The 12,713-nt window shown below is 43.9% G+C and overlaps 1 protein-coding gene across 5 annotated transcripts; it reads right to left on the bottom strand.

The window, feature by feature from the left end:
* Positions 1-106: 106 nt before the first annotated feature.
* On the bottom strand, positions 107-12,527 carry LOC124637914 (protein VAC14 homolog). Of its 5 annotated transcripts, XM_047174639.1 has the most exons (15): positions 12,219-12,527; positions 11,328-11,478; positions 10,411-10,641; positions 9,146-9,363; positions 8,912-9,032; positions 8,426-8,549; positions 7,505-7,725; positions 5,974-6,238; positions 5,782-5,887; positions 4,796-4,970; positions 4,610-4,728; positions 4,355-4,434; positions 2,920-3,088; positions 987-1,104; positions 107-924 (listed from the first exon to the last, which is right to left on the bottom strand). In XM_047174639.1, the coding sequence occupies exons 1-15, from the start codon at positions 12,317-12,319 to the stop codon at positions 913-915; spliced, it is 2,211 nt and encodes a 736-aa protein (XP_047030595.1). In that variant the 5' UTR covers positions 12,320-12,527; the 3' UTR covers positions 107-912. The 5 variants fall into 5 exon arrangements, with proteins under 5 accessions (XP_047030595.1, XP_047030594.1, XP_047030597.1 ...); XM_047174638.1 differs by having other exon boundaries at positions 107-1,104; XM_047174641.1 differs by having other exon boundaries at positions 107-1,262; positions 2,891-3,088; positions 12,219-12,526.
* Between the last annotated feature and the right edge of the window lie 186 nt (positions 12,528-12,713).

Raw genomic sequence — 12,713 nt, 5'->3', positions numbered from 1 at the left:
CCCGATATGGTTAAAACTGCTATTACGATCATATTGCGATTCGATTTCTATTAGATTTTGACATTATTAACTTAGGAGAATCGGGGCCCAGTTTATGTTTTTTTCATGTGTGAGTGAGTGAATACATATGTTTCAGGTGTTTTTTTTGGTTTTGATCACAAAATATTTATTAAAATAAGTTTGATGCTAGATTTTATAGATATTTAGAGATAGAGATTTTTATCATTTTCTGTGATTCAATAATGAATCATATTGTCTGCAAATGATTTACAACTGCAACATGATTGTAGAGCAGACTACCGTATAGACCAAAATCACTAAAATAGCAGACCAATCGCAAACCAATGCGGGTCCCTGCTATTGCAATTCAATTGTTGTTGTAATTGTTTCTACTTATTATGCCTAATAATAATACAAGGTCCATGGCTTGCGCAGTAAGTGGTAACTAAGTTTTTCTGCGAGACATTCGTTATTCTCATCGTGTTGTAAATAAATAATTTACGGAAACAATAGTTTCTGGTTTCGACACGGCTGTCGCGTAAGGACGGCGTAATAAGTCGAGCAAGCTGATTGAGACAGGTGACGTGAGGAGACGTGCGCGGCTAGGAGTAGCCCTTGTCGAGCAGCGAGGCGCGCGCGCTGAGGCGGTAGTGGCGCTGTGCGGCTAGGAGTAGCCCTTGTCGAGCAGCGAGGCGCGCGCGCTGAGGCGGTAGTGGCGCTGTGCGGCTAGGAGTAGCCCTTGTCGAGCAGCGAGGCGCGCGCGCTGAGGCGGTAGTGGCGCTGTGCGGCTAGGAGTAGCCCTTGTCGAGCAGCGAGGCGCGCGCGCTGAGGCGGTAGTGGCGCTGTGCGGCTAGGAGTAGCCCTTGTCGAGCAGCGAGGCGCGCGCGCTGAGGCGGTAGTGGCGCTGTGCGGCTAGGAGTAGCCCTTGTCGAGCAGCGAGGCGCGCGCGCTGAGGCGGTAGTGGCGCTGTGCGGCTAGGAGTAGCCCTTGTCGAGCAGCGAGGCGCGCGCGCTGAGGCGGTAGTGGCGCTGCGCCGCCTGCACTCGCGCGAACTGCGCCAGCAACGCCTCGAAGTCCAGCGCCGCGTCGCCGCCCGCCGCCGCGCTGCAACACGCCTGTTCGTACATACCCCGCCCACTGCTCATATCATAGCGGCCATAACATAACTTAGGCAATACTAAATCTACAATCATTTGCTATTTTTCATGTAGGTAGATCAACGATTAGATAGCAAAAGTGTGAGGCAAAGTGGGGCGGTTATACACTTCTGGACACATCTATTGGCCCACCTTAGAGTTTTGGTTTCGATGGCCCCTACCGAAATATGATTGCTAGATTGAACAAAAACTGATGATGCAGTTTTAAACCTGATACATTTTACCTTCTTTTTCGATCGTATTGTTTTAAATTTGAATTTGGAATACCATACGACATGGAGCTACGCTTAACAAGTCGGATATGTGCCTCGTTAAAGGCAATTGATTTTTGAATAAAAAACATGTTTTATCAAATAAAGGTTTAATTTAATAACGTTTGTTGCTTCCAAGGGCATCTACCGCAGCTCTCATACGATTAGGCATAGAGTTATCAACCGCTCTATGAAGTTTTGAGGGATCATCTCCCATTCCTCTTCTATGGCAATTTTCAACTCCTGCATCGTCTGGGCAACTGGCTGACGAGCCCTAACACGTCTTTTTAGCTTGTCCCACATGTGCTCAATGGGGTTCATGTCTGGGCTTCTGGCTGGCCAGTCCATAACTGTGATATTCACATCCCGAAGATATTCCCTGACAATGCCGGCCGCATGGGCTCTTGCATTATCATGCATAAAAAGGAAATTTGGGCCCACATAGTCCGCGTATGGTATCACGTGAGGTCCTAAGCACTCACGAATGTACCTTTCAGCGTTTAATGTTGGCAGCCGTGGTCCTGTAACAACCTCAAGTTGAGTTTTGCCGCTCGCAGATATATCGCCCCAGACAGTCTTTGAGCCACCGCCATAAGCAACCATCTCTTCAAAGCAGCATTGTGCGAAACGCTCTCCCTTACGTCGGTAGACCTTCTTCCTTCCATCATTGCCATGAAACACAATTTTGGACTCATCAGAAAAGAGAACACGGCTCCAATCTTGCTGTGTCCAATTTAAATGACTGCGTGCGAAATGAAGGCGCGCTGTTCGGTGGGTTCGCGTTAGTTTGGGCCCATTAGCTGGCTTGTGTGGTACCATATCGCGTTCTTTTAACCTTCTCCGAACAGTTCGAGCACTCACAGATACTCCGTGGAAGTCGCGAAGTTGTTTTTGTGTCTCAATGGAGGTAAGGTGATGATTTCTCAAGCTGGTCATCACGATGAATCGATCCTGCCTTTCAGTTGTGACCCGAGATCGTGGCCTTCCTTGGCGACGAACAAAGCCGCCAGTCTCTAGGTACCTCCGATAAACATTTCAGACCGCAGATCGACTTAAATTAAGTTGAGCACTCACGTTTCTTTGGCTGCGTCCGGCCTGAATAAGTGCCACAGCTTGGGCGGCGACTTCAGGTGAAGTATCCATAGATTATTGAGAGAACCTCACCTTAATGTTAAGAATAAGTAATGTTTGTTGCAAAACCAAAGATATCAATCACTTTTTCAAGAATTAAGTCCAAGTAAACCAATAAAACCAAGTTTTCTTAGTAATCGATTGTTTGATATCAACAAGCAGGCTCCAAATTGTCTCTTGTTTCTTTAAATTCTGTATTCGAAATTCAAAAAAAGACTATTGAATGAAATTGTGAATGTGCAAGGTTGAAAACTGCATACAAACCTTTTGCTCGACCTAATATAAAAAATTAGCTAGGACCAAACGAAACTGAAAATACAAGGTGGGCCTATAGATGTGTCCAGAAGTGTATATTGTTTAGAGCGGTCGTGAGTACTGACGGCGTGGGCGCGGACAGCGCGGGCGCGCACTGCAGGCGGTTGCGCAGCGTGTGGAAGGCGTCGGACTGCGGCAGCAGCATCAGCAGCCCGTACAGCGCGCCGCGCAGCTCCGCGCTCTGCGCGCCGCCCAGCAGCTCCAGCCGCATGTCTGCACACCCACCGCATACATCTGCTCAATCCACTACTCATCCGAACTACGTGTCATATACACTTCTGAAAGGGTTGCGCCAATATAAATATATAGGTAACACAATGGTGAACGCACACCTATCAGAATCTACCGCGACGAAGTAATCGAATTCTGTCAACACTGTCACAGTTAAGTGTAGATACCCAAAGACATTGTACCACAGATTACTATAATAGTTACTATTGTACTCTACTAACTAGGCTGTGCACTATGGCGCAAAAACCGGTACGAGCGAGAGGGCTCCCGTTGGTAGTGTGTCTCTTTCTAAAAGACGTCCACCAATCAACAACTAAGGATCAACCAAGTGAGCAAACCGCTATCTTTCATTTAGTATTACCAGGCCCAAATATTTAAATATTACTGTTACTCAGTAATAATGAATTATTTTTAAAATAAAACGAATTGATTTATTAATTATAGTAACTGTAAAATATTTAAATACGTTTCAAAGTATATTAATCGTTCGTTTTAGTAAATCATAAAAAATATAATTTTCTACCATTTCTAACAAACCCAATGATTAGTTGAGCTGGCAAGACGTCAGACAAGGACACACTACCAGCGGATGCCCTCTCGCCAGGACCGTTTTTGACTAGATACCGCTTACAAAGAAATAGCCACCTTATGGGTACGACATTAAAGTCTATTTTTGATAAATATTTTTTTTCGTGAACAGTCTAGTTAGTAGAGTACATTGTCTTTGTAGGTAATAGGTAACAATCTGATTCTTGCAGACTATGCACATTCTGATGATGTGACTTCGACGTCGGTATTGCAGCTTTTTGGAGTAACTAATTTCTTTTTTGCGACTGATTAATGTTTTGGCAGCTAGATAGGAACGTTTTATGCTCCGGGTGGTAGTAGGACTAAAACTTCACAACAACAATGGACTTCATTAATAAAATATGACAATACTGTAGCAATGTACCGAATTAAACAGGATACTCTGGAATATAATGTTAAAGCACAGTTATTACGGCTGCGCACTCGTGCAGAACAGAATGCATTCGTAGAAGGTGGTCGCAGTAGCGCAGTTGAGTAGTCGCGCCTTACACCAATGTCCAATACAGCAACGGAACTGCTGTGTTGAACGTTGACCAAAGGCGCAACCTACCGCTCGCCGCACTTCTCTCCTTCGACACGACGTCGAACCAGCTGAAGCGGACTGACACACAAGACAACGTGCTCTACACGTTCACATTAGAGTAAATGCCTGTATCATGTATATCTGTGCAAGTCACTCACATGCGAATATTGGAGATTCGATGAGCTGCACCAATTTATCTACCTCAGTGAGGAAGTCCACCGTGATCTCCAGGTCCCCGCTGATTACAAGTTCAGGATCTCTTAAACATTCTTCCTTGTTTGTCGGAAATGTCTTATACTTTTATCTATTTATACAGACATGTATAAAAGATACATCTTGATAGCCACAAAAACAAAATATTAAAGAGTTTAATGAATTGATTAAATGCAAAATGTGATAAAGGCAAAGGATACAAGGTGGATATGAGACGGTTGCAGTGCGCGTAGTTGTGCGTGAGCAGACACAGCGCCAGCAGCGACACGGGGCTGTGGCACCAGCACGCGTACAGCCAGCGGAACAGCGAGTGCGTGGCCTGCAACACGAGCACGTCATGACGCGAGTGTGTCGTGTGTGACGTAGAGCCACGCGCCGGCACTGACCGGCTTGTCGAAGCTGCGCAGCTGCAGGCGCAGGTCGTAGAGCTCGGCGGCGGTGAGCAGGATGGTGCTGAGCACGTCCACCATGGTGGCCACGAAGCGCAGGTCGCGCTCGCGCAGCAGCGCCCGCGCCAGCGCCACGTACAGCTGCTCCGCGTTCAGCAGCACGCACAGCTGTCTGCAACCCCACACCGGCGGACTGCACACTACTGCACAGGCGAGCTAGCGCCCGACCACTCACCACCAGAACAGGTCTAGCACGAGTCGCGTCGTTGCGATAAACTTACACGATCATTATTTCCAAAAACTTTATAACTTGGTAAGGAATATTTGAGATAACCATAATTATGAACAAACTACTACATTATTTTTGTGAAATATTATTATTTGAGCTTTAGAAAAAACAATCTACTAATGTCTATTGGTACACTATGCTAGTGTTTTTATTCATCATCCTCCGAGCCTTTTTCCCAACTATGTTGGGGTCGGCTTCCAGTCTAACCAGATTCAGCTGAGTACCAGTGCATTACAAGAAGCGACTGCCTATCTGACCTCCTCAACCCAGTTACCCGGGCAACCCGATACCTCTTGGTTAGACTGGTGTCAGACTTACTGGCTTCGACTACCCGTAACGACTGCCAAGGATGTTCAATGACAGCCGGGACCTACAGTTTAACGTGCCATCCGAAACACACTCATTGGTGTCTAAGAGATACTTAGAAAGTACATAGGTACAAACTTAGAAAAGTTGCATTGGTACTTGCCTGCCTTGCCTTGCTAGTGTTTTTATTATATTCATGTTATCTTTTTGAGATCATAGTTTGCGTAAAATTTTCATAAAAAATTTCGAAGTTCATACCTAATTTGTAATTCAATAACTATTTCATGGTTCCATGGTATTTTGTACCATCAGTCATGCATGAGTTATGATAGGATAAATACTAAGCTGTAATTTGATAACATAATGCACATGACACAGAAGCTCTCACCTGATGATGAAGGCACCTCTGTCTTCTAACAAGTTGTCGTCGGCGGCCAGCAGCCGCAGCAGCGCTTGCAGGAACTTGTAGAAATATGGACTGGACTCCAGCTCACCTGACAATAAAAAAAGTCTCCACGTGTCACGTGACTAATACGCATGTTTTGTATATTACAATAATAAGTTTTACAAAAAGTGGTACCAGCGCGAGCGGGCCGCACCACGCTGTCGCGGCGCGCAGCGGGGTCGGCGGGGTCGGCGGGGTGCGACGTGTCGGCGGGGTCGGCGGGGTGCGGCGGGTCGGCGGGGTGCGGCGGGTCGGCCGGCTCGGCGGGGTGGGCGGGGTCGGGCGGCTCGCAGGAGCACACCTCGGCCAGCACGGCCAGGGAGCGGCGCACCACGTCGTCGGCGGCGTCCGTCAGGCTGCCCACCACGCTCACGAACAGCTTGTCCGTCTGCAGGAACATCTGACACACACGACATTACATATTACTACCTAGTTAAAAGTCATGTTTAAGATTCATTACAGTACAACTCAACTGAGTTGTCGATGTTATCTTTTATATACAATGTGTCCCGGGGATAAGTGACCGCCCGAAATTTTTTGAATATTTGTACAAAATTAAGGATAATTTCATTTATATTTTTGAAAAAAATCATTAAAAAATTTTTATTAGGCCTGACAATAAAAATTTTTTAATGATTTTTTTCATGTTAATAACAGGCTTTGCTCTTTTTTTTCAAATTTCAACTGACTGTATTTTTGCATTTGTTTGAAATAGCAGCAAACATTGTTGTGAGCTATTGTAAGAAATATCATGTAGTTTATTAATAAATTAAAAGAAAGTGATATTAAGGGGGCATTTATTGGACTTATTTTGAAAAAACTGAAAAAAAGGCGTTATTTTCTTTGAATTTTTATTTTCTTTTTTTTCTAATAAATGTTTTATTACATTTTTGTTATTTTTGATAATTTTAATTGATAAACTATGATGTCGGCTAGTCAATAAAGAAAAAAGAATTTAAAAAGATGTAAAAACTTAGGAAATATCTTAAAAAAACTGCAGCACGTCACAGTATTTCCTAAAAATCATTAAAAAAAAACCAAAGGCGGTAAGTCCCAAATATAAAGGAAATTATCCTTAATTTTGTACAAATATTCAAAAAATTTCGGGCGGTCACTTATCCCCGGGACACATTGTATAAGAATTTAAAATTATAAGTTACGTCAACTATTCGTGTGCATGCAGTGTTTACCTGTAAGTGGTTGTTACACTTTACTCTTATTTGTTACTTCTTTCTTTGTTTGTGTCAGTGTATACAACTGTTGGTGAACCAAATAAATAAATAAATAAAAAACTTTGACGCTTTAGAAGATAAAAAACCCCCGACCCAAAAAAAGTACGCAATTATTATGACAAAAGGTTAAAACAAAAAATAACTTTTAACACTACGTAAGTACCAACTACAGCATGTCAAACTAAACAAAATTTTGTCGTGTCGGGGGACCATTGCCACACACACACAAAACGGGTTCTGCACTCAGATATCGAAGAGCAGTTTTGCTCTCTCTCTTTCCGAGATGGTGGGATGAAAAAGATTTTAATAAATACTTTATCTCTGTTATTGGTTTGTGATAGTCTTGTGAGAAAATATTTGTACGACATTTTAGAGTAATCAAAAAGACGGACTAATATGGATGGGAGTAGTAAAGCAGTGAGCCTGAGTGGTACCTGGTGCGGCAGCTTGGTGTAGAGGTTGTGGATCCAGTCGAGCGCGGCCACCTTCGTGTGCACGGAGCTGTGGTGCAGCAGCTGCGTCAGCACGCCCACCAGCGCGTCCAGGTCCAGCCGCCCGCCCTCCGCCCCGCCCCCCGCGCCGCCCTCCGCCCCGCCCCCCGACACCACCAGCTTCGTCAGCTGGAAGTTCACCGTGGCCGCCGTCTCGCGTATGCCTGACACTTTTGCTAAGGAAGTCGCAACACAGATTTGGAACAAGAAAACCTGCTTTGAAAGGTGGGTAGTGGGTACTGACCGGCGTTACGGGGCGTAATGTAACGTGTTACATTGCGAGCATTCGTGCAGGGTGCTCGCTGTGAGTGCTCCACCCGGCTGACGGTTTTTTGGCGAATAGTTTGAGTGTTACGCGGTTCGGTCAGTACGCTCTTGCAAAATGTTATACTGTCCAGTAATCATTTCGTTTTTTTTAATTGCTATCAATGACAAGCGACCACATACGCCTGTGTTAAATAAGTTTGATACCCAGTAACGTTTTTTCTTCTTCTTAATTTGGATGAAACAATAATTAGGTAAGTAGAATCAAAGATAGCAACGCGTCCTCGCTGTCAGCCATCTTGAGAACTAACGGCAAATGCGGACCACTGAGTTTTGACGAGCATGTTACGCCGATTTGAAAAACACAGCGTAACGTGCTCGATGCGAATGTTGGGTACATTACACCTCGCAACGTTGGTCAGTACCCACCTGAACAGTTTGAACAAAATAGCATTTGAAATACTATGATGATGAAATATTTATGTATTGTATTAAATGCAAGCATTATTTATATAGGTATATATTTAGATGATATTTTGAAAAACAACAGTGTGTCGTGAAAGGTTTAAGTAAGTGTGCGGCAGAGGGTGCAAAGGATACTCTTGCGCGGGTCGTCGGAGTAGGCGAGGCACGGCAGCACGGCGCACAGCACGCCCGACGCGTACGGCAGCATGCCGGCGCCCGCCAGCTCCACGAACTCCTTGATCCACGTGATCGCCGTCAGCTGCACAACCATCGTCATCTGTCGAGCCTTCCAGTCTCATCCGATGCGGATGAGTACCAGTGTGCCACAAGGAGCGACTGCCTATCCGACCTCCTCAACCCAGTTACCCGGCCAATTTAGTACCCCTTGGTAAGACTGGTGTCAGATTAAGTTGCTTCTGACTGCCCGTAACGACTGCAAAGGATGTTAAACGACCGCCGGGACCTACCAGTTTACCTAGTGTACCTAGATTAACCTCCCGGTTTCCGTGGTATATGACTTGAAAAGGCAATAACGTATCCAAACGAGCGACACTGTGACGGACAGGTCGCTGGGTGGCTGCGTGCTCTGTGACTGCGGTGACTGGGCACGTGTCTACTCACCTGTAGCATTTCTTCGGGCGACTGCGCGTGCGTGATCAGTATGTTGATCATAGCCTGGAAGTCCACTCGTGAGGGGTCTTTCTTTATGCTTCTTAGGAACTCATTTAGTTGAACGTCACACCTGGAAGTAAAATCTGAAGTTAGACCCACCAGTTAGTTGAAAGTACAAAAAATGAAGACATTGTATGTATTATAATTCAGTTTAACTTATAACTGATGAGCATCAGTACTTACATCCGCCTGATTTCGGAATTGGCATCGTCGAGCATCTTGAAGAGTCCGTCGAGCAGCTCGGGCAGGTGCGGGATGAGGTCGATGTCGGGCACGGCGTCCAGCACCGCCACCCACGACACGATGAACTGGCGCGCGAACGCGTTGCGCGTGTAGATGCGCTCGCGCACCATCGGGATGAACGCCGCCAGCTCGAACGTCTGGCTCTCCGTCACTATGTCCTGCCAGTGTTCCTCAACTCACTGAATGCGACCATTCACTTATACCGAACATTCAAATACCTATATCATTCAGTGATAACCCGTGTTTACTGCTAGCGAGTGACGTCTATTGTGAAGTATTAATGCACATTTTTATCTTTCAGCAAGTCCCGGTAAACAAGATTAGGTACGAGTTTGTGCAGCGATACTCGCAGGGAGGCCAATAATATATTTATGCATTAAAACTTATACACTTATTTAATGGGAGATATTAACATCAGAATAAACCACGAATTAATTAATGCTTCACGTATTCGTTTCAGATTTGCTCCATGTCTCAGATGACTGCATACATGTGTAAAATATGAGAATCCTATGACAGCACTTGCACAGACGCCTGCACATCAAGCTACTATAGGTAAATCTGTAAAATCTTTAATAGAATTTCACCTTTATCTCCAAAGTATAAGGTTCAAATCTGATTATAATGGAGCTTATTATAATGTTAATGATTATTTCAAAGATACAAGCAGATGGCAGCTCTGGAGTGGACAAAAAGTGTTTTTTATTTTATTTGTATTATAATTTGAAACAATGTTGAATTGTATAAGTTGTAATTTAATTATAATTAAATTGTAATAGACAGCTGTCTTGCTGGGAAGTTTGTTCTTCACCGCTTCTTCTTTCCAGCCATAACACTAGGTGAAAGAGGGGCGTTTTTGGGGTGCTGTCCTTTTATATTTGACGTGAAAAAGTGCTAAAAACTAGCCTAGTTTCAATAAACGTTTTTGACTTTGCCCGTAGTTTTACTTAAATACTGTAAGAATTCTTTGTGCCGTGACTCGCACTTGGCCCCAATTTTTAGAGGGTATTGTCTAACTAAGGCATTAGGGTATCACCGCATCACGCTGTTGCCTCACCCTGCTGAATTGGGAATTGGCTATGACGCTTGCCAAATACTATTAATATTTTGTTAAGACTTAAAACAAGTCTTAAAAAAGCCCATAAAATAACATGTTGCTAGATAAAAGAGAACATGTAATGTGTGATGAGGTGGTGCGGGCGCACCTTGACGAGGCGGTCGAGCAGCTCGGCGCCCTGCTTGACCTGCGGCTCGGGGTCGGCGGCCAGGCGAGCCAGCGCGTCGAACACGAGCGGGAAGTGCGCCAGCGCCTCGCCGCGCGCGATCTTCAGCACGTTGAACAGCGCCTCGGCCGCCTGGTAGCGCACGCGCGACTCGCTCTCGCTGAAGCACGCCACGATCGGGTGCACCAGCTCGGGCAGGTACTCGATGCAGCCCTGCACCAAATGCAATCTGAATTTTGTTGTGGTGACTGAGTTTTGCGAAAACTGTACTTAATTATTATAATCATATATTTCAACAATTTCATTTATTAATTCATGAGCAGTCCACTGTGAGGTTTATTTATTTATTTATTTATTTAACACTTTTGTACACATAGAACACAAACAATAATAAATAATAGGAAAAAATTGTACAAGGGCACAGCTTATCTCTAATTAAAATTTCTTCCAGCAGGCACATACCTAAGTAAATATTGTTGAAACAACATAAAAACATTTATTTTGCTGCTTGGATTTCACTATGAACATACATACTTTTAATTACATATTTTAAGAAGAAGAAATGCTGAAACAAACTCAAGGATTGTACTTCTCTCTTTGAAAGTCCAAATATGTTATAAATAATTGTCAGGTGAGTTTAGTTGTGTACAAAGTCTTTCAGTCCTTTGCTCATCAGGCTGGAGCTGACCAGGCTTGCAGGCTAGTTCATACTGCATACAGAATACATTTGAAAAACAACTCTTGCTGAAGCTGAACTACTTGTTGCTAATAGAAAGAAAAAGGCACACTTTAAATAAATTAAAATTGAATACATAATCTATAATAAATTCACATTGATTAAACTGTAGAGGTGAGGTGCTACAGTTTTGACAACCATTTTTCAAAGTAAAGTAACTGACCTTCCCCAAGCCAACAGCTACTGAGGACAGTCCCATAAGTGCCCCATTCTTCACATTGGGGTTGGTGGAGGACATCAAATCCTGACCCAGGACTCGGATCAATCTCTTAATCTGACTTGTGTTCTTTGCATCACTGAAGTCTTTCACCATCCTGTTATAAGTAACAATGGTCAGTGGGTCGTCTTAGGGGCGGAGTAACTGGCCATAAATATGCTAGGAAGGGTAAGGCGGCCAACTTTCCGAAAACTGAATGCGGGACTTAACCTTTCGTGAAAGGGGGGGGGGGGGGGCCTTGAAAAATGATCGGACGGAACTAATAAAATAAAAACCGTAAGCAAAAAGCTATAATTTAACCTATCAATATCGTGTCACAGCGTGCACTAATGTCTTATTTTCAAAATCATTAGGCCTCACGAGTTCAGTAGAAATAAAGAGAACGAGATTATATTAGAGGTATAGGTAATCTGTGTTCCTGCACTGTTGAGCGTGTGCGCAGGTGAGTGTTGTGTAGAAGCGTGGTAGAAAAATAGGGATGCGGGACATGCGGGACGCATACAACGTTTTGCGGGACTATTTTACTAATAATTTCAAAACGGGATTTCGTCAAGCATTGCGGGACGGTCCCGCAGAATGCGGGACGGTCCCGCAGAATGCGGGACGGTTGGCCGCCTTAAGGAAGGGTAAATCAGTACCACAAAAAAATAAACAAATACACTACTTGTTTTGATGACTTTAAAGGGGGAGGCTGTATCTACAGGCTTGTCTTTGTATACCTGTCCGAAATAACAAATCCCACGCAAAGAAAACATAAAATTGAACGACCGAGGTAATAAATACTTAACAAAAAAGTCTCTGAAAAATGGGTGGTTTAACAGGAGCTAAGGCACTTACTTCTCAATCTCGACGCCAGCAAATTTCCGCTTGTCATATATTTTGTCGCAGAGCCCGCGAACGCAAGCTATGCTCAGAGGTGCATAGTCTCTTTCAGACATTTTATTTATAGTCTTAAATTATTTGATTTATCTAACATAAGAAAAACATCGATGAAACCAAGTGAAGCTGCAATATGAAATAGCACCGAATTTCTTTCAAGTAGTACTATTACATATCCTTGTCTTACACCCAATTAACCAATGAGCAAACAATAATGCATAAGCTCAAAATACGAACGCAATGTTCGGCTAAGATCGAATCCAATCAGCTGTTACTGTGACGTTGTCAATTTGGCAATATTGCTGTCGTCCAAAAATAACCAAAATTCGATATGAAATAGATCGCATTCATACGAAAAACGAATACCTAATATTTGATAAAATTGTGTTTTTTTACCAGTTGATAAACAGCTTGAAAGTAACCCGATTAAACAGTGACTCAAATAATTAAAAT

The sequence above is a fragment of the Helicoverpa zea genome, chromosome 17 (genome assembly GCF_022581195.2).
Source record: "Helicoverpa zea isolate HzStark_Cry1AcR chromosome 17, ilHelZeax1.1, whole genome shotgun sequence".
NCBI classification, from domain to species: Eukaryota; Metazoa; Arthropoda; class Insecta; order Lepidoptera; family Noctuidae; genus Helicoverpa; species Helicoverpa zea.
Note: the sequence above shows the minus strand (reverse complement) of the source record. Positions and strands in the feature narration are given on the sequence as shown.

Excerpts from the sequence above, each read along its gene's own strand:
- LOC124637914 (XM_047174638.1), bottom strand. The coding sequence starts at position 12,319 with ATGTCTGAAAGAGACTATGCACCTCTGAGCATAGCTTGCGTTCGCGGG. Across the intron at positions 4,971-5,781 it reads AGAGGTGCCTTCATCATCAG|ACAGCTGTGCGTGCTGCTGA; the intron begins GTGAGAGCTTCT and ends GTGGGGTTGCAG. Across the intron at positions 3,089-4,354 it reads CGAATCTCCAATATTCGCAT|ATGTATGCGGTGGGTGTGCA; the intron begins GTGAGTGACTTG and ends TGGATTGAGCAG.